General features: G+C 38.9%; 1 protein-coding gene across 1 annotated transcript in view; it reads left to right on the plus strand.

The window, feature by feature from the left end:
- Window positions 1-26,716, plus strand: part of CHTF18 (chromosome transmission fidelity factor 18) — a 273,900-nt gene that overhangs the window by 8,026 nt on the left and 239,158 nt on the right. Inside the window, exons 3-6 of the mRNA XM_053694989.1 lie at window positions 2,667-2,805; window positions 7,160-7,352; window positions 21,849-21,941; window positions 23,213-23,265. Of these exons, the coding sequence (XP_053550964.1) occupies window positions 2,667-2,805; window positions 7,160-7,352; window positions 21,849-21,941; window positions 23,213-23,265 (478 nt within the window). The remainder of the gene's footprint in view (window positions 1-2,666; window positions 2,806-7,159; window positions 7,353-21,848; window positions 21,942-23,212; window positions 23,266-26,716) is intronic.

The following is a 26,716-nucleotide window of genomic DNA, read 5'->3' on the forward strand; positions in this document are numbered from 1 at the left end:
CTCATCCTGTGGTGCATGTAGCCCTGGGGTACCTGCATCATTGGCAAGCGGTACTCCAACACTTTTCTATTAATTATTTTTGCCCTGATGTAGATAAGGTAAACATTAAATTTATCAAATAAATCATTGTGTCTCAGTTCTACTCTGAAGCACCCATAACAGACCAGATTGTATTTGTGTTCACTCAATATGACTAACTCACCTGTACTCAGGTAGGGAAATCTTAAAGTCAGATTGGTTATAAACATTTGAGCCCTGGGGTTGAGAATTGCTGATATAAAGTGTGTCACAGAGGCATGTGTCTGATATAGGGCCACAGTGAGTGGGTTTTGTTCTAATATAAGTAGCATAATATTAAGCCCTTAATGACCAGACCATTTTTCAGTTGTCTTACCATTAAGGACCAGGGCTATTTTTACATTTCTGCTGTGTTTGTGTTAGCTGTAATTTTCCTCTTACTCATTTACTGTACCCACACATATTATATACCGTTTTTCTCGCCATTAAATGGACTTTCTAATGATAACATTTTTATCATATCATATAATATACTATAAAAAAAAATATAAAACATGATTAAAAATTAAAATAAAAACACACGTTTTCTAGCTTTGACCCCCAAAATCTTATGCCTCTACAACCACTAAAAAACACCCATGCTAAATTGTTTCTAAATTTTGTCCTGAGTTTAGAAATGCACGTTTACATGTTCTTTGCTTTTTTGCAAGTTATAGCACAATAAGTACAAGTAACACTTTGCTATTTCCAAACCATTTTTTATTTTTCAAAATTAGCAAGTTGCATTGCAACATTTATATCTGTCAGGAATCCCTGATGAATAACCCTGATCCCTGATGAATAACCCTTAACATATATATAAGTATTGATCTAGGCCCATTTTGGTATATTTCATGCCACCATTTCACCGCCAAATGCGATCAAATCTTGTTTTTTTTTTTTTTTTATACTTTCACAAACTAGGCCGCTAAATGCCGCTGCACACCTCACTTATTATTGCCAGCAGTGAAGGGCTTAATTAGGTAGCTTGTAGGGTTAATGTTAGCTTTAGTGTAGAGATCAACATCCCACCCTCTGATCCCTCCCCTGATCCCTTTCAAACAGCTCTCTTCCCACCCCCATCTTAAGTACTGGCAAAAAGTCTGCCAGTATGAAAATGTTTTTTTTTTTTTTTTTTTTTTTTTTTATACATATTTTCTGCAGTGAAGGATCCCCCCCCTTACCACCCAACCTCCCTGACCCCCCCCAAACAGCTCTCTAACCCTCCCCATCTACCTATTTACTGCCATCTTAGGTACTGGCAGCTGTCTGCCAGTACCAAGTTTCAAGTAAAATTGGGCTAAAAATTTTTTTAAAATTGTTTACCCCTTTTTTTTTCTGTAGTGTAGCTGTCCCCCCTTAATATCCTACCCCCTCCCAGATCCCTTTCCCAACAGATATACCCCCTCTCCCTCCGTCCCACTCACTACATTTTGTTCCATAGCGTAGCGGTTCCACCCGCTCTCACCCCTTACGTCGTCCTTCCACTCCCTCCAGCGATGGGCCGCCCACCCGCCTCCCTCGTATCCCTCCCACGCCACCAACGATCGGCACCATCGCTGGACTATGCAAGTGGCCCTCTCTGCATTGGTTGCTTACCAGAGGGTATTGCACGATGCCTCCAATACCCTGAAAGCGTCTGGAAGCAATCACGATCGCTTCCATCGCTTAAAACCCTGAGGACGTACCAGGCACGTCCTTGGTCGTTAATGACTGTTTTTTTGTAGGATGTGCCTGGTACGTCCTTGGTCGTTAAGGGGTTAAAGAACTACATGTTGTCTCTTTAAGTTGCATTCTTTATTACTTGTAGATCTAATATTTCCACAGAGATGCTACATTTGCTTCCAGTAAAACTTGATTTGAAAATATTTTTAAAAAAATTACAGTACATATGTTTTAAAGGGACAAGAAACACTATTTATTTATTTTGTGATGCAGATAGAGCATGCAACTTTAAATAACTTTCCAATGCATTTCTATTATCTAATTTGTTTCGTTCTCTCTATATCCTTGTTGAAAAGTGCACCTAGGTAGGCTCAGAAGCTGCTGATTGGTGGCTGCACATATGCTTCTTTATATTGGCTTCCAGCTAGCTCCCAATAGTGCATTACTGCTCCTTCAACAAATGATACCCAAAGAATGAAGCAAATATTAGGTAATATAAGTAAATTGGAAAGTTGTTTAAAATCGTGAAAGAAAAATAATTGGTTTCATATACCTGTAATACCAGTTTGTCACATTCTGTAGTATGGATGAAAGGTTACTGATGTGCTGGGCTTTTTTTTTTTTTCTTAAATTTACTGCTCAAATTTTTTTGATGATGATTTTTTTTTTTTTTTTTTTTTTTTTTTAAATATTCCCTTATAGCAGGGCTCGACAAACCCAGGAGCCAGGAGTAAACTTTTAGGAGCCAGTGATGATATTTATTTTTCAATATTCCCTAGGCCCATGCTAGCCACAATGGTAGTTAAATTATCCTGATGCCTATACAAGCTTGGGGCATATTCCTATTTTTCTTGACCATTATGTATTCAGCCAGTGGTGTTTCCCATTTCTCTCTTGTCAAAGTAACTTTTATTCATATTTGTTTCTTTTATTTTCATCCACAGCTCCAAAGCACAAGCGTCCTAGAGTCGAAGCTGTTAAAAAATTGGACTTTGGGGGTGTCGAGGATGTTGGAAACAGCACATTAAGTGATGATATTACACCACCGCCCTCCCCGGATTATACTCAGATGAAAAAGGAAAGGTCTGAAACATTTCTATTGTCTCTACAAAGATTGTTGTTAAAGGCACAGTGTGCTGTAAAATTGGTGTCTCAATAATGTGTTTCCAAAGACTTGTTAAACTAGCAGCAATGCATGAGAAATTGCTCCTATACTTTTTGTATATAAAATTACTACTATTTAAAGTGATGATAAACAATGACAGTGTCAAACATGCGGTCCTATAGTAAATTGAAATGGACTTTCATTCATTAAATCTCTTAAAATGCTATGTTTTTTAAAAAAATATTTACTTTTATAATCCTCCAATTGACCCTCCGTTCCTCCACTCGTAGAATTGCTGCCATTGATTTTAAAAGTCACGTTTTTTGAACGTGCAATCAAAATCCAGGCCAGTCTGCGACTGTAAAAAACCTAACGCGCCCCGCATTTGCAAAGCGCATGCGTTATATGTTAGATTGTAGACTGATAGACTGAAAGCATTCGCAAATCTAACCGTGAAGACAGAGATGCCCATATGATGACGTTAAAGCTCGGTAATTAAAATCTAAATTTTTAATCATACCTGTTACAAAATAAAAATAAAAAAACATAGTGATTTAGGTGCTACAGACATGAGGAATACGCCGGTAATTCAAAATTGCACTAAATTTACAATCACTTTAAGTTTAAACTGCTGCCCTAAAGAAGTTCCCCAAGGAAATAGCCAAGAAATAGATTTTATGTGTGTGTGTGTATACATATACAGTTGCAAGAAAGAGTATGTGAACCATTTGGAATGATATGGATTTCTGCACAAATTGGTCATAAAATGTGATCTGATCATCATCTAAGTCACAACAATAGACAATCACAGTCTGCTTAAACTAATAACACACAAAGAATGAAATGTTGCCATGTTTTTATTGAACACACCATGTAAACATTCACAGTGCAGGTGGGAAAAGTATGTGAACCCCTAGACTAATGACATCTCCAAGAGCTAATTGGAGTGAGATGTCAGCCAACTGGAGTCCAATCAATGAGATGAGTTCTGGGTTTGCTTTTCACAAGAAGCATTGCCTGATGTGAATGATGCCTTGCACAAAAGAGCTCTCAGAAGACCGACGATTAAGAATTGTTGACTTGCATAAAGCTGGAAAGGGTTATAAAAGTATCTCCAAAAGCCTTGCTGTTCATCAGTCCACGGTAAGACAAATTGTCTATGAATGGAGAAAGTTCAGCACTGCTGCTACTCTCCCTAGAAGTGGCCGTCCTGTAAAGATGACTGCAAGAGCACAGCGCAGACTGCTCAATGAGGTGAAGAAGAATCCTAGTGTCAGCTAAAGACTTACAAAAGTCACTGGCAAATGCTAACATCCCTGTTAGCGAATCTACAATACGTAAAACACTAAACAAGAATGGATTTCATGGGAGGATACCACAGAGGAAGCCACTGCTGTCCAAACAAAACATTGCTGCACGTTTACAGTTTGCACAAGAGCACCTGGATGTTCCACAGCAGTACTGGCAAAATATTCTGTGGACAGATGAAACCAAAGTTGAGTTGTTTGGAAGAAACACACAACACTATGTGTGGCGAAAAAGAGGCACAGCACACCAACATCAAAACCTCATCCCAACTGTGAAGTATGGTGGTGGGGGCATCATGGTTTGGGGCTGCTTTGCTGCATCAGGGCCTGGACGGATTGCTATCATCGAAGGAAAAATGAATTCCCAAGTTTAGCAAGACATTTTGCAGGGCAACTTAAGGCCATCTGTCTACCAGCTGAAGCTCAACAGAAGATGGAATTTGCAACAGGGCAATGACCCAAAGCATAGAAGTAAATCAACAACAGAATTGCTTAAACAGAAGAAAATACCCCTTCTGAAGTGGCCCAGTCAGAGTCCTGACCTCAACCCGATTGAGATGCTGTGGCATGACCTCAAGAAAGCGATTCACACCAGACATCCCAAGAATATTGCTGAACTGAAACAGTTCTGTAAAGAGGAATGGTCAAGAATTACTCCTGACCTTTGTGCACGTCTGATCTGCAACTACAGGAAACGTTTGGTTGAAGTTATTGCTGCCAAAGGAGGTTCAACCAGTTATTAAATCCAAGGGTTCACATACTTTTTCCACCTGCACTGTGAATGTTTACATGGTGTGTTCAATAAAAACATAACAACATTTCATTCTTTGTGTGTTATTAGTTTAAGCAGACTGTGATTGTCTATTGTTGTGACTTAGATGATGATCAGATCACATTTTATGACCAATTTGTGCAGAAATCCATATCATTCCGAAGGGTTCACATACTTTTTCTTGCAGCTGTATATATATATATATATATGTATGTGTGTGTGTGTGTAACACTTAGATTGTTTGTTTGATTTGTATATCATTGCTGCGAGGCTCAGAAAGGATCCATCCACACCAAACTAAATTTTAGGTATCTGATATAGAGGGACACAGGGAAACGGCTGTGTATCCCTGATGAAGGGCCATATTGGTCAGGAAAAGCATCGGATGTATGCAACTATGGTGAATGTACTGTTTTGTAATTGCTACCATGCAATAAATATTTACTTTTTAATCTCTCCTGAAGCCTGAAAGACTCCCTTTTATTTCTCAGCTTCTGAATTTTAGGTGTGACTGGTTATGGGGAAGGTTGCAAGGGCACCAGGGCCTAATTTGAAGTCACCAGTAGGTCCCTGGCGTCTGCGTTTGTTAAGCTCTATGTTGAGTGTGTCATTTTAACCCCTTAACGACTGGGCCGCTCTGCCGCAATCTTGCTAAATTGCACTATTTCTTGTTAGTTTTTTTAAAATATTTTTTTTCTAAAAATTATAGCAAACTGTGTACTGGCTTACAGCTGCCAGTACCTAAGATGGCAGAAATCAGTTAGAGGGAGAGGCTTAGAGAGTTTTTTGGGAGGGAGGTAGGAATGTAAGGGGGGTAATCCTACTCTGAAAAAAATATTAAAAAATAAAGAATAAAAGTAAATAAGTGTAAAATTGTATACTAGCAGACTTTCTGCCAGTACTTAAGATCGGGGTGATCATTGTGGGTAGGGGAGGGAAGAGAGCTGTTTGAGAGGGATCAGATAGGAATCGGGGTGGGAAGTGTCAGGTAAGAGGGTAATCTCTACACTAAAGCTAAAATTAGCCTTACAAACTAACTGATTAACCCCTTCACTGCTGGGAATAAGTGGTGCACAGCTGCAATTAGCGGCCTTCTAATTACTAAAAAGCAATGACAAAGCCATATATGTCTGCTATTTCTTAACAAAGGGGATCCCAGAGAAGCATTTACAACCATTTGTGCCATGATTGCACAAGCAGTATGTAAATAATTTCAGTGGGAAACCTACATTTTGTGAAAGTTTTTTTTTTTTTTTTTTTATTTGATCGCATTTGGCGGTGAAATGGTGGCATGAAATATACCAAAATGGGCCTAGATCAATGCTTTGGGTTGTCTACTAAAAAAAATTGTATAGTTTTGATAGGCATCTATAAAAAAAATGCTCTTTTTGTTTAAATGTAGTAATGGCAGAAATGCTCTGGTCTTTTGGATAAGTTTTAGTCTGAAATTCCCGGTCCTTAAATGGTTAACACTAGCAACCCTTTAATGCTATATGTTTAAACCACACCAAGAAGTTAAACACACATAGCAGAAGTACCGCTAAGGTTCTGCAGAGTACTGCTGGTCCGAAGCGTAAACATTTTCTGATCCATATCGGCAGCACAAGATGCTTTACTCAGCTGTGTGACTATTGCTGCTGATTGTATCAGCAGCAGTTTCTGCTCTGCGGATCCTGAGCTGTACTTCTGTGTGTGTTAACCCTTTTGTGGGGCTTACATAGCATTAAAGGGTCTCTAGTCTTAAAATTACATGCTGTAACAAACTAGCGCATGTCATTTTCCCTCTATAGTGGGCCTTAAAGAAATTCTGAACGACACCCTTAAAAGTAATAGGACGAAACAAATTTTTTTTTTTTTTTTTTCCATGGTGTTATTTGTCCAGAATTATAATTTTTTTATAATTTATCCAACACAGCTTTTATCTTTGACCAAACAGTTTTAAAGTTTTCTAATTGGATGTTAGAGCAACATAATTTATCACCATAACACAAGGCTCATCAAATCCAGGAGCCAGGAGGGAGCCACTGGTTCCTAGAATTTTACCATTGCTCCTAACTTTTTCGGTTATTCTTCATATGTCTAAATGCAAATACCACTGTTTGGCTCCAAAATATGAAACCTATTTGTTGACCCCTGCAATAACCAATCATTTATGTGAGTGTTTGTACTTTAGAGACTTGTAGTGTCTTTATAACTAGCTGACAGAACTATATTGCAGATGTAACTACATTGTTTGCTGCTATTTACTGCTAGGAATAACAAGTTTCTGAGCTGTGATCCTTTTGATGTAAGCGATATGGCTCCTTTGCAAGTCACTATCACGGAGGCAGAGAAGCGCGTATTGAAACGCCCCCCTGTACTGGAGGAATACATTCATGTGACATCAAACGATGGGACTAGAGCTTACATGGTACTGAGAGATGATTCACATAGCACAGACCCTCAGGTGAGAACTGTTTAAAGGGATAGAAAGATTGAAATGTGCATGAAAGCATTTTAAATTTAAAAAGAAGCATTTTTTTGCAATGTACTTCTGTTAGCAAAAATGCATCTAGTGAGAGTTATTACTGTTTCAGCTGCATACGCATGATTAAAGGAGATCGGTATTTTTGCTAATGGAAGAATATTGCAAAATGTTTCTATTTGAAATGTAAATTCATTCATATTTACTTTGTGACCTTTTTTTTTTATCAATTTAAGATTTCGCTGCATGTAGCTTGTGAGTTGCAGATTGGCATGTGTATTTTGAATGTGGTTTGATGATGCATCCTTAATTTGTGATAAAGGGACAGTCTACTTGAATTTTTTTATTGTTTAAAAAGATATATAATCCCTTTTTCTTTCCTATGGCATGGAGAGTCCACAACGTCATTCCAATTACTAGTGGGATATTCAACTCCTGGCCAGCAGGAGGAGGCAAAGAGCACCCCAGCAAAGCTGTTAAGAGTAATTTCCTTTACCCATAATCCCATTCTCTTTGCCTTTGTCAATGAAGGATGTGCGAAGATGGTGTCTAAAGCTATTTAATCCTTTTATAGGTACTTTTCTCTGCAAACAAGGATTAGGGGCTATGCTGTGTCCATGTCAATCTCTTTAGTAAGAGTAATGGTGGCTATTAGCAGTTAGAAAGTGGCAAGGTGGTATTTGCTTTATTTCTAACATTATTGGTACCCCTTCATAGAAAGCCAGGGTTGGTTACTCTGCTCTTTTTCTTCTGGTCCTTGATAGAGAGTGAAGTGTCTATCACACCAAAGAAGCTGTTCCTGCCCTGCCGCTGGATCCACAGGTAAGTGCATTTGCCTTCTAGGTACTGAAGGATAGCACTTTGGAGGTTAATTCCTCTAGTGGATCATCATATGGGACATGTTATGACCTTTAAGGGTTAAAAGTTGGGCAGTCTGGCAGTCACTGATTTAATGAAACGTTAAGGGGTTAATATTTCCCCTTTTTAAATAGACTGGCTGAAGGATTAATTAGGGTCTTTAACATAATGTCGCTATGGAGTGTGAGACTTTATTTTTTGAGATTCTGAACTAATAGTGCAGAGAACTGGGACTACGATAGGAGGTGTTTTAAGCTCTGTTCTTAGTATTTTATCTGGTCAGACAGAAACGTGCGCTTTTTCAGTGGCGCAGTTTCTTTTCTAAGTCCGATCACGTGACCTCTGCTCTTATGCTTGTATATTATTGAGAGTGGAGTGAATAGCCAGTGCATATGTTTTAGAGCTCTGTTTTAACGATTGCATGTTGGGGTTATCTTAATTGTTTACCGATCCGGATCACAGCTTTCAAGGGCTGACAGCCATCCCTGACAGCGGATCTGCAGCATGTGAGAGTCTTCTTAATTTTACTAGTGTCAACTCTGGTCCCGGTGCGTTAAGATCTCCTCAGATAATCTGAGGTATAGAGGCGTGAGGGACTTGATTCAAATTAGCTTAAATATTTTGTTTAACATACTTTGCAAGATTTTTTAGATTTTCTTAACGTGACATAACGGTTCCTTTTTATTTAACTTACTATTGGGACCATTTCAGCTATGGACAATGACCAAGATTCTGTTTCTCTGGATAAATGTTTATTATGTTTAGATGCCCAAATTGTTTTGCCTATGCAATTTTGTTCCTCATGTTTAGCTAAGACTCTAAAATTTAAAGATAAATTACTTCCTTCTGAGCCAATTGTCTCTCAGGATAATGCTGTTCAGGGTATGCCACAGCTTTCTCCTCAAACATCCCAAGCCTTAGTGGTTTCACATACAGCGCCCTGCATTTCCTCTCAACCTCCTGGGGGGGTTTATTTGCCAGGAGATTTTGCTGCTCAGATAACCTCTGCGGTGTCTGCAGCTTTATCTGCTTTCCCTACTGCAGGTAAGCGTAAGAGGAAATCTAAACATACTTCTGCTGGTAAGGTTTCTGATCCCTCTAAATCTGCGATTTAGTTAACCTTTCCCAAATGTCTGAGGAAGAGGATACTTCAGTATCTTCTAAAGGTGAAATCTCAGACTCTTACATGATGGGGAAAATTTCTTCAGAATCTGAAGAAGTTAATTTTAGATTTAAACTTGAACATCTCCGGTTACTACTGAAGGATGTTGTAGCTACTTTGGACGACTCTGAACCTTCGGTTGTTGTCAGCCCTAAAAAGTCTACTAAACTAAATATTTATGATTCTCCCTTTTCTGTGGATGTTTTTCCTGTCCTAGACAGGATGTCTGAAATTATAGCTCAGGAATGGGATAAGCCAGGAGTTTTTTTTTCCCCTCCCCCTGTTTTTAAAAAGATGTTTCCTGTTGCTGACTCAATTTGTGACTCATGGCGTACTGTGTCTAAAGAAGAAGGAGCTATCTCTACTCTAGCTAAGAGAGCTACCATTCCTATAGAGGATAGTTGTTCCTTTAAGGATCCCATGGATAAGAAGCTAGAGGCTTACTTAAAAAAGATGTGCATCCATCAAGGATTACAGTGACAACCTGCGGCAAGTATTGCTATGGTTGCGGGAGCATTATCTTATTGGTGCTATGCCTTGTCTGATCTGATATCAGAAGAGACTACGATAGAGGAGATCCAAGACAGGATCAAAGCTCTTAAGCTAGCCAATACCTTAATCTGCGATGCTAACATGCAGGTAATTAGACTGGGAGCTAAGATGTCTAGCTTCACTATTCTAGCTCACAGAGCTCTGTGGTTAAAATCCTGGTCGGATGATGTAAAGGTAAAACTTTATTTGGTCCTGGTCTGGCGGAAATCATTTCTGAAATTACGGGTGGAAAGGGATCTTTCATACCTCAGGACAAGAAGAACAGACCTAAGGGTTGCCAAAATTCTAATTTTCGCTCCTTTCGTAAATTTAAAGGACCGAAGTCTTCCTCCTCTTCTTCCAAGCCAAGTCCTCTTGGAGGTCCAGTCAGCCTTAAAATAAGGAGAAGCAAAATCAGCATGAAGGATCCGCCCCCGATCCGATTTTAGATCAAGTGGGGGGCAGGCTTTCCTACAGCCTTTTCTTTCATGTAATTAGCAAGAGTCCATGAGCTAGTGACGTATGGGATATACATTCCTACCAGGAGGGGCAAAGTTTCCCAAACCTCAAAATGCCTATAAATCCACCCCTCACCACGCCCACAAATCAGTTTTTACAAACTTTGCCTCCTGTGGAGGTGGTGAAGTAAGTTTGTGCTAGATTCTTCGTTGATATGCGCTCCGCAGCAGGTTGGAGCCCGGTTTTCCTCTCAGCGTGCAGTGAATGTCAGAGGGATGTGAAGAGAGTATTGCCTATTTGAATTCAATGATCTCCTTCTACGGGGTCTATTTCATAGGTTCTCTGTTATCGGTCGTAGAGATTCATCTCTTACCTCCCTTTTCAGATTGACGATATACTCTTATATATACCATTACATCTACTGATTCTCGTTTCAGTACTGGTTTGGCTTTCTACTACATGTAGATGAGTGTCCTGGGGTAAGTAAGTCTTATTTTCTGTGACACTCTAAGCTATGGTTGGGCACTTTTATATAAAGTTCTAAATATATGTGTTTAAACATTTATTTGCCTTGATTCAGGATGTTCAACGTTCCTTATTTCAGACAGTCAGTTTCATATTTGGGATAATGCATATGAATAAATCATTTTTTTCTTACCTTAAAATTTGACTTTTTTCCTGTGGGCTGTTAGGCTCGCGGGGGCTGAAAATGCTTCATTTTATTGCGTCATTCTTGGCGCGGACTTTCTTGGCGCAAATTTTTTTTGTCATTTCCGGCGTCATACGTGTCGCCGGAAGTTGCGTCATTTTTTTGACGTTTTTGCGCCAAAAAATGTCGGTGTTACCGGATGTGGCGCCATTTTTGGCGCCAAAAGCATTTAGGCGCCAAATAATGTGGGCGGCTTTTTTGGCGCTAAAAAATTTGAGCGTCATTGTTGTCTCCACAATATTTAAGTCTCATTATTTATTGCTTCTGGTTGCTAGAAGCTTGTTCATTGTCATTTTTTCCCATTCCTGAACCTGTCATTTAAGGAATTTGATCATTTTTGCTTTATATGTTGTTTTTTCTATTACATATTGCAAGATGTCTCAGATTGTCCCTGAATCAGAAGCCACTTCTGGAAAAACGCTTAACTGAGTTTCAGTTCTACCAGAGCTAAGTTCATTTATTTTAAATGTTATAAATGTTTATCTTTAGCTATGGTTTGTAATAAGGTATTATGATATACTTTTACAGAATCCATTAGTGTTTATGCTTTATATATTTCCATTCTTACATTTTATGTACAAGAAATATTTAGAAGATTTATAAGAAATATTTTCTGATTCTATTTTAAAGGCTTTGTCTGACTTTGTGCCTTCTAATAAAATTTTTAGGTCTTTTTCACTTCTTTTTTAATTATTGAAGTTTCAAATGACCAACAACATACTGATTTATCTTTCTCTGATGATGTTTTTTCTCTTTCAGAAATTTTCTTCATCAGATATTGACACTAACAAATCTACTTTTTTTATTATTTTTCTATTATTAAAGTACATTTGTTCTTTGTTGAAAAGGTGTTGATTATTTTGGATATTAAGGTAACTAGTTCTTTAAGACTAGCTGACACTATTTCTGCCTATTTATTTCTTCTGTGTTTTCAGAGGTTTTCTTTCCAATTCCCCATTCTAGGGAATGGAATAGGCTGAGAATTTTCTTTTATTCCCTTTTCAAAGGTTTTAAACTATATTCTTTGCCAGCAGTTAAATTCAATTTGGAGGGTTCTCCAATTTATTGGGGCTATCTCTACTTCTACTAATTATGCTATTGTTTCTATAGCAAAATAGTATTTATTTTCCTTTAGATAGTTGTATCTTATCTATTTATGGAAAATTATTTAGTTTCAGGTACTTTTCTTGGTCCTGTGATTTATTTGGATATTGCAATTGCTTCATTTTTTCTGTTTACTTTAAGATCAAGTATCAGATTATGATTTATTTTAGCATTGTTAAAGGACAACATTTACTAGACTAGGTGCTGTTGCATTTGTCTTGTTGTTTTGCATTTATTGATTATGCAAGTCCACTGTATTGACTGGTCCTTTTAAACTGGACTATCATGCTAATAATTTCATTTGTGTCTTCATTTTATTGAATATTTTCGCAAATGAGGGTTAATCTATGTCTTTAGCTATTTTAGCTAGAAGAATTTTGTTTTAAGATAATCAATTATTTGTTTTATAATTGGATTCAATTCTTAACTGTTACTCTGGGCTTCAAGATTGAGTTCTAAGACTAAAACTTTAAGCTTATACTAGTTTAGTTGTTCTTATTAAGGAACGAATTCCTGAGTTCTTTCCCAAGTAACATGTTTGTAATTGGGGTTCGAAATCAGCTCCCTAATATTGCGATGTTCGTGCCGTATTCCAGCTTGGCTGGTAAGGGGCAGGTTAAGACTTATTTGAAATTTATTTGGTTCTATTTTGTCCAAATTTCTTTGATTTTATTCCAGTAAGGCTAACACTTTCTTTAAGTGTGTTTCTGTCCTATATATTTTGGGTACTGTTGAAGCATGGCTGGGCACCCATGGGGTTCAAGCGCTGCTCAGACCTGGAATCTTCTGGGGTATTTCTTCCAGTTCCTTTTTTAGGAACCGGGTTTGGAGTTTTATTCAAACTATTTTGCCTTGTTATGGTCATTGATGGCATTATTTGTTTTCATTAGATACAATAAATGCATATTTTAATTTTTCTGTTTTCATTCAGATTATTTTCTGAGGATGCGGAATCTCATATGATTCACTTGCTCTTCAGGACATAGTTAGAGGATCTTTTTTTCGAAAGCTCTTGATTCCTCACACAAGGGTCGCCTTTTTTTAGGTTTCCAGAAAGTTTGTGTCACTGTCTTTGTCTCTATCAGACGAGGGATAATTCTATTGGGTTCCGTCTATCGGTACCTTTAGTCTCTATTATTTCCTTCAATTGCTATATATGCATAGAAGTTTTAGGTCTTATGGCCACGGCATTGGATTCAATTCCCTTTGCTCATTTTCACTAGAAAGAACCTTTCCAGTCTTTTATGAGTGTTGTTTCTTCTAGAATATGGTTGGAGGATCAATTTACCAAAAAGTTTGTTGATTTCTCAGACAAGGGTAACCTTTTTTAGGTTTCCTGATAGATTCAGTGTCCTTGACTCTGTCTCTGACGGACAAGAGACGTCTGAAATTGGTTTCAGCTTGTCGAAACCTTCAGTCTCAATCTTTCCCTTCGGTAGCCTTATGCATGGAAATTTTAGGTCTTATGACTGCTGCATTGGACGCGGTTCCCTTTGCTCATTTTCACATGCGACCTCTTCAGCTCTGTATGCTGAACCAGTGGTGCAGTGATTACACAAAGATATCTCAATTAATATCTTTAAAACCGATTGTTCGACACTTTCTGACGTGGTGGACAGACCACCATCGTTTAATTCAGGGGGCTTCTTTTGTTCTTCCAACCTGGACTGAGATTTCAACAGATGCAAGTCTGGCAGGTTGGGGAGCTGTTTGGGGGTTTCTGACAGCACAAGGGGTTTGGGAATCTCAGGAGGTGAGATTACCAATCAATATTTTGGAACTCCGTGCAATTTTCAGAGCTCTTCAGTCATGGCCTCTTCTAAGAGAGAGTCGTTCATTTGTTTTCAGACGGACAATGTCACAACTGTGGCATATGTCAATCATCAAGGAGGGACTCACAGTCCTCTGGCTATGAAAGAAGTATCTCGAATTCTGGTTTGGGCGGAATCCAGCTCCTGTCTAATTTCTGCGGTTCATATCCCAGGTATAGACAATTGGGAAGCGGATTATCTCAGTCACCAAACGTTACATCCGGGCGAATGGTCTCTTCACCCAGAGGTATTTCTTCAAATTGTTCAAATGTGGGGACTTCCAGAAATAGATAAGAAGCTTCCCAGGTATCTGTCCAGATCCAGGGATCCTCAGGCGGAGGCAGTGGATGCATTGTCACTTCCTTGGAAGTATCATCCTGCCTATATCTTTCCACCTCTAGTTCTTCTTCCAAGAGTAATTTCCAAGATTCTAAGGGATGCTCGTCTGTTCTGCTGGTGGCTCCAGCATGGCCTCACAGGTTTTGGAATGCGGATCTTGTCCGGATGGCCACTTGCCAACCGTGGACTCTTCCGTTAAGACCAGACCTTCTATCACAAGGTCCTTTTTTCCATCAGGATCTCAAATCCTTAAATTTGAAGGTATAGAGATTGAACGCTTGATTCTCAGTCATAGAGGTTTCTCTGACTCTCTGATTAATACTATGTTACAGGCTCGTAAATCTGTATCTAGGAAGATATATTATCGAGTCTGGAAGGTTTACATTTCTTGGTGTTTTTCTCATCATTTTTCTTGGCATTCTTTTAGAATTCCTAGAATTTTACAGTTTCTTCAGGATGGTTTGGATAAAGGTTTGTCTGCAAGTTCCTTGAAGGACAAATCTCTGCTCTTTCTGTTCTTTCTCACAGAAAGATTACTAGTCTTCCTGTTATTCATTGTTTTGTACAAGCTTTGGTTCGTATAAAACCTGTCATTAAGTCAATTTCTCCTCCTTGGAGTTTGAATTTGGTTTTGGGGGCTCTTCAAGCTCCTCCGTTTGAACCTATGCATTCGCTGGACATTAAATTACTTTCTTGGAAAGCTTTGTTTCTTTTGGCCATCTCTTCTGCTAGAAGAGTTTCTGAATTATCTGCTCTCTCTTGTGAGTCTCCTTTTCTGATTTTTCATCAGGATAAGGCGGTGTTGCGAACTTCTTTTAAATTCTTACCTAAGGTTGTGAATTCTAACAACATTAGTAGAGAAATTGTGGTTCCTTCATTGTGTCCTAATCCTAAGAATTCTAAGGAGAGATCATTGCATTCTTTGGATGTAGTTAGAGCTTTGAAATATTATGTTGAAGCTACTAAGAATTTCCGAAAGACTTCTAGTCTATTTGTTATCTTTTCCGGTTCTAGGAAAGGTCAGAAGGCCTCTGCCATTTCTTTGGCATCTTGGTTGAAATCTTTAATTCATCATGCTTATGTCGAGTCGGGTCAAACTCCGCCTCTAAGGATTACAGCTCATTCTACTAGGTCAGTTTCTACTTCCTGGGCGTTTAGGAATGAAGCTTCGGTTGATCAGATTTGCAAAGCAGCAACTTGGTCTACTTTGCATACTTTTACTAAATTCTACCATTTTGATGTGTTTTCTTCTTCTGAAGCAGTTTTTGGTAGAAAAGTTCTTCAGGCAGCTGTTTCAGTTTGATTCTTCTGCTTATAATTTCAGTTTTTTTCATTATAAGATTTAAACTTTATTTTGGGTGTGGATTATTTTCAGCGGAATTGGCTGTCTTTATTTTATCCCTCCCTCTCTAGTGACTCTTGCGTGGAAGATCCACATCTTGGGTATTCATTATCCCATAGGTCACTAGCTCATGGACTCTTGCTAATTACATGAAAGAAAACATAATTTATGTAAGAACTTACCTGATAAATTCATTTCTTTCATATTAGCAAGAGTCCATGAGGCCCACCCTTTTTGTGGTGGTTATGTTTTTTTTGTATAAAGCACAATTATTCCAATTCCTTATTTTTTATGCTTTCGCACTTTTGTCTTATCACCCCACTTCTTGGCTATGCGTTAAACTGATTTGTGGGTGTGGTGAGGGGTGTATTTATAGGCATTTTGAGGTTTGGGAAACTTTGCCCCTCCTGGTAGGAATGTATATCCCATACGTCACTAGCTCATGGACTCTTGCTAATATGAAAGAAATGAATTTATCAGGTAAGTTCTTACATAAATTATGTTTTTCGACAGGCTTGTATACGCGATGTCCCAGATCCGTGGGCTTTGGTTTACAAAATAGGATTCAAGTCTTACCCTCCAAGGGGCAGATTTCTCCTGTCAAGAATATCCTCAAACCAAGTAAAGAGGGAGGCCTTCTTAAAATGCGTAGAGGACCTATCCTCCCTGGGTGTTATTGTTTCAGTCCCTCTAGACTCTAGAGGAACAAGGTCAAGGATTCTATTCAAATCTATTTGTGGTTCCCAAAAAAGATGGAACTTTCCGTCCCATCCTAGACCTAAGTGCCTAAACAAATTTCTCAGAGTTCCGTCCTTCAATATGGAAACTATTCGTTCCATTCTTCCATTGGTTTAGCAAGGTCAATTCATGACGAAAATTGACTGAAGGCTGCGTATCTACATGTTACCATTCACAGGGATTATCACCAGTTTCTAATGTTTGCCTTTCTGGACAAGCATTTCCAGTTTTGGCACTTCCGTTTGGTCTTGCCACAGCTCCCAGAATATTCACAAAGGTTCTGGAGCCTCTATTGCCAGTGATCAGATCCCAGGGAATTGCTGTGGCGCCTTATCTACACAACATCTTGGTTCATCTTTTCAACTAGCAAAATCTCATACAGAGATGTTGTCTTTTCTACATTCCCACGGGTGGAAAGTGAATCTGGAAAAGAGTTCTCTAGTTCCATCTACAAGAGTGTGTTTCCTAGGGACAATCATAGATTCCTTGTCCATGAAGATTTTCCTGACGGACGTCAGAAAATCCAAACTTCTTGCTTTTCTCTCCGGTCTGCTATGCGTCCATCAGTGACTCAATGCATGGAGGTGATTGGTCTGATGATGGCTTTCATGGACATCATTCCTTTTGCTCGGTTCCATCTACGACCTCTTCAGCTTTGCATGCTCAATCAATGGCATGGAGACCACTCGGATTTATCGCAGAGGATAAATCTGGATCCCTTAACAAGAAGCTCTCTCTCATGGTGGATTTCACAGGAACATCTGTCTCAGGGGCACTTGCTTCCTGAGACCTTCCTGGGTGATTGTGACTACGGGCGCCAGCCTGTTAGGCTGGGGAGTTGTTTGGGGTTCTCTAAAAGCTCAGGGCCTGTGGTCTCGGGAAGAGTCTTCTCTTCCCATAAACATCTTGGGAGTTGAGAGCAATCTTCAATGCCTTGACAGCTTGGCCTCAATTATCTTTTAGTCCGGTTTATCAGCTTCCAGTCGGACAACATCACCTCAGTGGCTTACATCAACCACCAAGGAGGAGCTCTGAGTTCCTTGGCAATGAAGGAGGTGACTCGCATTCTGCAGTGGGCGGAAGCTCACAATTGTCAACTATCTGCCATCCACATTCCAGGAGTGTACAATTGTGAGGCGGATTTTCTGAGCAGACAGACTTTTCATCCCGGAGAGTGGGCTCTCCATCCGGATGTGTTCTCAAAGATAACCCTCAGGTGGGGTTCTGGAGTTGGATCTGATGGCGTCTCGTCAAAGAGCCAAGCTTCCAAAGTATGGATCAAGGTCAAGAGATCCTCAGGCCGCTTTGGCGGTACCTTGGAATTTCGATCTAGCATACCTATTTCCTCTGTTTGCTCTCTTTCCACGAGACATTGCTCGTATCAAACAGGAGAGAGCGTCTGTGATTTTCATAGCTCCTGTCTGGCCTCGTAGGATCTGGTTCGCAGATCTGTTGAAGATCTCATCTCTTCCACCTTGGAGGTTACCTCTGAGGAAGGACCGTCTAGTTCAGGGTCCATTCCTCCATCTAAATCTAGATTCTCTGAAGCTGACTGCATGGAGATTGAACGCCTAGTCCTGTCTAGACGTGGTTTTTCTGAAGCGGTCATTGATACTATGCTTCAGGCTCGTAAACCTGTTACTCGTAGGATTTACCATAAGGTATGGCATAAATACCTTTTTTGGTGCGAATCTAAAGGTTTCTCCTGGAGCCGGGTGAGGATTCCTCAAATTGTATCCTTCAGGATGTACTGGAGAAAAGTTTGTCAGTCAGTACTCTGAAGGGTCAGATTTCTGCACTGTCTATTCTTTTGCACAAACGCCTGGCAAATATGCCAGATGTTCAAGCTTTTGTTCAGGCCTTGGTCAGAATCATGCCTGTGTTTAAATCTGTTGCTCCTCCTTGGAGCCTTAACCTAGTTCTTAAAGTTTTGCAGCAGGCTCCGTTTGAGCCGATGCATGATGTTGATATAAAATTGTTATCTTGGAAGGTTTTGTTTCTTCTTGCTATTTCTTCAGCTCTGCAGTGAGATTCCCCGTACCTTTATTTTTCATGCAGATAAGCAGTCCTACGTACTAAATTGGGGTTTCTCCCTAAGATGGTGTTGGATCGAAACATTAATAAGGAAATTGTTGTTACTCCTTTTTGTCCTAATCCTTCTTCTCATAAGGAACGTCTTTTGCAATAACCTGGATGTTGTACATGCTTTAAAATTTTACCTACACGCTACTAAAGATTTTTGCCAATCTTCCGCCCTGTTTATTGTTCTCTCTGGAAATCGTAAGGGTCAGAAGGCCACTTCTACTGCTCTTTCCCTCTGGTTAAGAAGTATGATTAGTTTTGCTTATGAAACTGCTGGACAGCAGCCTCCTGAGAGAATTATAGCTCATTCTACTAGGGCTGTCTCCTCATCTTGGGCTTTCAAAAATAAAGCTTCTGTGGAACAAATTTGCAAGGCGGTAACATGGTCCGCTTTGCATACTTTTTTCCAAATTCTACAAATTTGATTCTTTTTCCTCTGCTAAGGTTTTTTTTTGGGAGAAAGGTTCTTCAAGCGGTGGTGCCTTCTGTTTAGGTCCTCCTGCCTTGCTCTCCCTCCCTTTTCATTCCGTGTCCTCTAGCTTGGATATTGGTTTCCACTAGTTATTGGAATGACGTTGTGGACTCTCCATGCCATAGGAAAGAAAACAAAATGTATGCTTACCTGAAAAATTTCTTTCTTTCCGGGCATGGAGAGTCCAGGACCCCGCCCTCTTTTTAATTTATAATTCGGCAGGTTTTTTTAGGAAACCTCAGGCACCTCTATACCTTTTTGTGTTTCTTCTTTTTCCATTTTCCTTCGGCTGAATGACTGGGGATTATGGGTAAGGGAAGTTACACTTAATAGCTTTGCTGGGGAGCTCTTTGCCTCCTCCTGCTGGCCAGGAGTTGAATATCCCACTAGTAATGACGTTGTAGACTCTCCATGTCCGGAAAGAAAGAAATTTATCAGGTAAGCATAAATTTTGTTTTTACCCATTCCCCAGTTTTGCATAACCAACATGGTTATATTAATATACTTTTTACCTCTGTGGTTACCTTGTATCTAAGGCTCTGCAGACTGCTCCCTTATTTCAATTCTTTTGACAGATATGCATTTTAGCCAATCAGTGATGACTCCTAGGTAACTCCATGAGATTGAGTACAATGTCATCTATATGACACATGAACTAGCGCTATCTAACTGTGAGAAACTTTTAAAATGCACTGAGATAAGAGGTGTCTTTCAACAGTTTAGAAATCAGTTTAGCTTTCAACAAAGAACAGTAAGAGAGCAAATTTGATGATAAAAGTAAATTGGAAAGTTGTTTAAAATTGCATTGCATGCCTTATCTGAATCACGAAAGCTTAATTTGGACTTGACTGTACCTTTTTTAAATGCTTAAAAATCCAAAATTTCAACTAAAATATTTAAAGGGACACTCAGGTCAAATTAAATGTTCATGATTCAGATACAGCATGTAATTTTTAAACAACTTTCCATTTTACTTCCATTAAAAAAAAATTTGTCTTTTATTTTTACACTTTTTGAGTCACCAGCTCCTACTGAGCATGTGCAAGAATTCACAGATTATACGTATATGCATTTGTGATTGGCTGATGGCTGTCACATGGTACAGGGGGAGTGGAAATATACATAACTTTGAAATTTGTTAGAAAAAAATCTACTACTCATTAAAAATTCAGAGTAAATTCTATTGTATTGTCTTGTTATCTTGCATTTGTTGATTTTGCAAATTACTGTGTTTACTGGTCCTTTAAAGTCAGTAGTCTCTTCCAGGATGAATATAATTCAGTTACATTTTCTTCTGGGGATATTCAACAGTGCTTCTTTAGTAGAAATAAATGTTCTAAAACAAAGTAAACATAAAAATAAACGAATCATGTTAAAAAAAAAAAAAAAAACCCAGCAAACAAATTTATTTTCTTGTAATATTAGAACATTTGAGTGTAGCCACTGCCCTCATGGATTGAGAGAGCTGGTGTTTGGTAGCTTAAAGGGACATGAAACCCAACATTTTTTCTTTCATGATTCAGATAGAGAATACAATTTTAAACAACTTTCCAATTTACTTTTATTAGTTAATTTGCTTCCTTCTCTTGTTATCCTTTACTGAAAGGCTTATCTAGGTAAGCTCATGAGCAGCAGATAATCTAGGTCCTAGCTGTTGATTGTTGGCTGCATATATACAGTATATATATATATATATCTAAATTGTGATTGGCTCACCCATGTGTTCAGTTAGAAACCATTAGTGCATTGCTGCTCCTTCAACAAATGATACCAAGAGAATTAAATAAATTAGATAATAGAAGTAAATTAGAAAGTTGTTTAAAAATGTATTTGTGTTTCATGTCCCTTTAAGTTTAATTCTGTGTAAGCAAAATTATGGAAGTGACTGTCATTCTATTTTATTATGTCCTCTTCTGAGCATGGACAAAATTGACTTAGTTTCTCTAGCTTTTCACTGAACAGTAAGCCAGTTCATGTTACTCTAGAAATGTTATTATATCAAGCTAAATAGTATAACCACTGGTCATTGCTTAATTTTTTATTACAACAATGAAACGCAGTGCTTGTTTCCTTGAGTTTAGTCCTTTTATCATTTAAAACCCTGCTAGTTGTTGTTAGAAAAAAAAAATTTGTCAGACCTTATGCTAACATTCCAATGTTTTTAAAAGCTAAGGATTTTACAAGCATATCTATAATAGATTTTCTCCCCCCCAAGATTTTGTCAGTAGTCTTTTTCTTTCCACCCCCTCTTAAAAGGACAATCAAGTCAAAATTAAACGTTTGTGTTTCAGAGCTATAGTTTATTTTGTTCTTTTGGTATCCTTTATTAAAAAGAATACCTAGGTAGGCTAAGAAGAAGCCTGAATATCCCTTGTTGATAGAGCAGCGATGCACTACTGGGAGCTAGCTGCTTATTGGTGGCTGCACATACAAGCCTCTTATCATTGTCTCACTCCGTGTATTTAATATTGTATGTATCTTAATCCTGAAAGAAAACTTGGGTTTCATGTAAACCTTTCTCTAGTAATTGGCATTCATTGGCAGCAAATACACAACGTGAGTGGAAAGGGAAGCTATTAAACTGTATATATTCCAAATTTGATTAAAAAGACAAAAATAAAAATAAAGCTATCGCATTTGACTTATTTCCTTGTAAAAGGATTTTTACTTTCTTTGAAAACAAAACTGTTTAACGATAAGAATATGCCCCTTTAAACAGACAGCGTTTTGCGTAATTAATGCAATGCAGTGAATAATATTTGATGCATAAATTGGACCAAGCTTTTTATAAACCTATTTTTTTTCCCTGTGACTACATTTAGGGTTCAGTATCCCTTCTGGTTGACTAGCTTTGTTGTTTTTTTATTGCAGATCTCTAAGACGGGGCTTAATTGGAGAGGTGAACAGCAACTGAATCTCCTAGGGGTGCCTTTCTCTTACCTAAAGGAGCAGGTTGCAGATGAGGTAATAGGTTCACATATTGGTGCAGTAACCTAGTCAACAAGATAATGGTTCTTTTTCTGATCTTTGCCTATTCTGTAAAGTAGGAAATCTATAAAACTTTTTACCTTGATCATTTACACTACGAGGCTAATTGTACTTCGCACCCGCCTAACATTTAAAGACAACAATTAGGTAATGTTAAATTTTTTCAATGTGTGTTACACAAATTATCATTAAATAAATGTGTTAAATGATGCTATTGGATAGCTTAAAGGAATAGTCTAGCCAAAATAAAGCTTTCATGATTCAGCTAGAGCATCAATTTTAAGCAACTTTCGTTCTCTTGGTATCTTTATTTGAAAAAGCTGGAATGTAAGCATAGGAGCCGGCCCATTTTTAGTTCAGCACCTGGATAGTGATTGGTGTCTAAATGTAGCCACCAATCGTCAAGCGCTACCCAGGATAAAGATACCAAGAGAACAAAGAAAAATTGATAATAGGAGTAAATTAGAAAGTTGCTTAAAATGGTATGCTCTATCTGAATCATGAAAGTTTAATTTTGACTTGACTATTCCTTTAACCCCTTAACGACTCATGTCGTACAGGGTACGTCTTGCACAAACTGGTCTTTAAAGACTAGCGACGTACCCTGTACGACATTAGGGGTTTAAAGCGGCTGGAAGCAATCCTGATCGCTTTCAGCCGCTTTCCGGTTATTGCAGTGATGCCTCGATATCGAGGCATCCTGCAATAACACCCCTTGGCCATCCGATGCAGAGAGAGCCACTCTGTGGCCCTCTCTACACCGGACATCGATGGCCGGTATCGTTGGTGGCTATTTTTTACTCATATTTTATAATTTGTTTTATAGTAAATTATAAGGTATGATGAAAATAATGGTATCTTTAGAAAGTCCATTTAATGGCGAGAAAAACTGTATATAATATGTGTGGGTACAGTAAATGAGTAAGAGGAACATTACAGCTAAACACAAACACCGCAGAAATGTAAAAATAGCCCTGGTCATTAAGGGAAAGAAATTGAAAAATGTCCTTGTCGTTAAGGGGTTAAGTAACATTTATAAATAATAGAAAAGGTTATAATATTGCAAAGAATTACACTGCCCCCACTGGGTTAATTCAAAATACTAACTGGCTTTTCTGTGGAGAGCACTGAACATCTATCTATGTGTTTTAGAATAAATTGGTTTTCTTTTGAAACACCGTACAACGCTCTCTATAATGTTTTGTGTGATCAGATGAAATATAAACTGCACAATGTTTTTAATTTAGCGACGGCGGCACGTCTTGGAGGAATCACAGCGTTTAACAGAGATGCTGAACAGGTAGGTCTTCTCCGCTATACTATGGGCTCTATTCATAAAGAGATGAATTGTAGGTGATTTGAAGTCTTTCATTAAAGGGACACTGTACCCAAAATTTTTCTTTCATGATTCAGATTGAGCATGAAATTTTAAGCAACTTTCTAATTTACTCCTATTATAAAATGTTCTTCATTCTCTTGGTATCTTTATTTAAAATGCAAGAATGTAAGTTTAGATGCCGGCCCATTTTTGGTGAACAACCTGGGTTGTCCTTGCTGATTGGTGGATAAATTCATTCACCAATAAAAAAAATTGCTTTCCAGAGTACTGAACCCAAAAAAAGCATAGATGCCTTCTTTTTCAAATAAAGATAGCAAGAGAACAAGCAAAAATTGATAATAGGAGTAAATTAGAAAGTTGCTTAAAATTGCATGCTCTTTCTGAATTACAAAACAAATTTTTTGGGTTCAGTGTCCCTTTAATTATGTATTATGAAGGGCCAAACCCAGTGGATGTATGGGAAATTGTTGCTTTAAAGTTTGTGTATGAAATAGCTGTTTTTGTTATTATAGCTCTGTCTGAGATAACTGTTAAAAAAAGAAAGCATTTAGTACCTGTCTGTCCCGCCCAGGGGCGGACTGACAAGTCGGGCAGATCGGCCCTGGCCCGAGGGCCCTGCTTCTTAAAGGGGCCCCATGCATAATACTGATGCTGCATTTTGTTCCCTATTTTTTTTTTATTAATATATATTTTTGCCATGATGAAGTTGAACTTTTTTTTTTTTTGCGAGGGGGGGGGGGCTGGGTGCGATGGTGGAGGAGACGCACGTGACTTGTCACTCGTAAGTGCATTACTTAAGTTAGCTCAAGGCTCAAGCAGGAGCCGGTATAGGAAAGAAAGACTGGACTGGCGGAGTCTGGAGAGGAGCAGCGTGGAGGAGCCAGACCGCGGTGTAACACAAGTAAGCGGCAGCCTGCAATATATATGTGGACCGGCCAGTCAGGTGTGTGTATATCCGAATCCGGTCCACATATTATTAGTCATCCCAGCTGCCCTGGCTGGCTCTGTCAGCAGCTCAGCACTCAGCTCCGCCTCCGCACGCCTGCGCACATAATTTAGCAGAGGCTAGAGTTAGGCGGCAGCTGCACTGGTGGAACCACGTGATTTTCTGAGCTGAGCTGAGCCTGCTGAGGAGGCTGGTGCAGACGTTGACCGAGTCAGGCGGCAAAGACGTCACGAGACGGACCTGATAGTTACAGACTGGGACCGGTAACTAGGTTGGTAAGTGTCAGACAGTGAATGTGATAGACGGAGGCCGGCTGCTGTCGGAGGGGTGCCAGGGGCGGGCCAGATGGCAATCATGGCATATTTGCATTGCAGATTGCAACAACTTACGCAGGGCAGGTGCACAGTGTGACAGTCACAGAACCCAGAAATTCTAATTTTTTTTATGATTTTGTACAATAGAGAATAATTGTTAGGAACCTCTATAATATTATATATCTGTATATATGTACTGGGGAGGGGGCTGTGTGTGAGACAGAGGGAACCTCTATAATATTACAGATATATAATATTATAGAGGTTCCCTCTTTCTCACACACAGCCCCCTCCCCAGTACCTTATATACAGATATATAATATTATAGAGAGGTTCCCTCTGTCTCACACACAGCCCCTCCCCAGTACCTTATATACAGATATATAAGGTACTGGGGAGGGGCTGTGTGTGTGAGACAGAGGGAACCTCTCTATAATATTATATATCTGTATATAAGGTACTGGGGAGGGGGCTGTGTGTGAGACAGAGGGAACCTCTATAATATTATATATCTGTATATAATGTACTGGGGAGGGGGCTGTGTGTGAGACAAAGGGAACCTCTATAATATTATATATCTGTATATAAGGTACTGGGGAGGGTGCTCTGTGTGTAAGACAAAGGGAACCTCTATAATATTATATATCCGTATATAAGGTACTGGGGAGGGGGCTGTGTGTGTGAGACATAGGGAACCTCTATAATATTATATATCTGTATATAAAGTACTGGGGAGGATGCTGTGTGTGTGAGACAAAGGGAACCTCTATAATATTATATATCTGTATATAAGGTACTGGGGAGGGTGCTCTGTGTGTGAGACAAAGGGAACCTCTATATAATATTATATATCTGTATAAAAGGTACTGGGGAGGGTGCTCTGTGTGTGAGACAGAGGGAACCTCTATAATATTATATATCTGTATATAAAGTACTGGGGAGGGTGCTCTGTGTGTGAGACAAAGGGAACCTCTATTATATTATATATCTGTATATAAGGTACTGGGGAGGGTGCTCTGTGTGTGAGACAAAGGGAACCTCTATAATATTATATATCTATGTATAAGGTACTGGGGAGGGTGCTCTGTGTGTGAGACAAAGGGAACCTCTATAATATTATATATCTATGTATAAGGTACTGGGGAGGGTGCTCTGTGTGTGAGACAAAGGGAACCTCTATAATATTATATATCTGTATATAAAGTACTGGGGAGGATGCATTGTGTGTGAGACAAAGGGAACCTCTATAATATTATATATCTGTATATAAGGTACTGGGGAGGGGGCTGTGTGTGTGTGAGAGAAAAAGGGAACCTTTATAATATTATAAATCTGTATATAAGGTACTGGGGAGGGTGCTCTGTGTGTGAGACATAGGGAACCTCTATAATATTATAAATCTGTATATAAGGTAATGGGGATGGGGCTGTGTGTGTGTGAGACAAAGCGAACCTCTATAATATTATATATCTGTATATAAGGTACTGGGGAGGGTGCTCTGTGTGTGAGACAAAGGGAACCTCTATAATATTATATATCTGTATATAAGGTACTGGGGAGGGGGCTGTGTGTGTGCGACAAAGGCAACCTCTATAATATTATATATCTGTATATAAAGTACTGGGGATGGTGCTCTGTGTGTGAGACAAAGGGAACTGCTATAATATTATATATCTGTATATAAAGCACTGGGGAGGGGGCTGTGTGTGTGAGACAGAGGGAACCTCTATAATATATATCTGTATATAAAGTACTGGGGAGGGTGCTCTGTGTGTGAGACAAAGGGAACCTCTATAATATTATATATCTGTATATAAGGTACTGGGGAGGGTGCTCTGTGTGTGAGACAAAGGGAACCTCTATAATATTATATATCTGTATATAAGGTACTGGGGAGGGGCTGTGTGTGTGTGAAACAAAGGGAATCTCTCTCTATAATATTATATATCTGTATATAAGGTACTGGGGAGGGGCTCTGTGTGTGAGGTAGAGGGAACCTCTCTATAATATTATATATCTGTATATAAGGTCCTGGGAAGGGGGCTGTGTGTGTGAGACAAAGGGAACCTCTATAATATTATAAATCTGTATATAAGGTACTGGGGATGGGGCTGTGTGTGAGGCATAAGGAACCTCTACATTGTGTTAAATT

The sequence above is a fragment of the Bombina bombina genome, chromosome 11 (genome assembly GCF_027579735.1).
Source record: "Bombina bombina isolate aBomBom1 chromosome 11, aBomBom1.pri, whole genome shotgun sequence".
Classification (NCBI taxonomy): domain Eukaryota; kingdom Metazoa; phylum Chordata; class Amphibia; order Anura; family Bombinatoridae; genus Bombina; species Bombina bombina.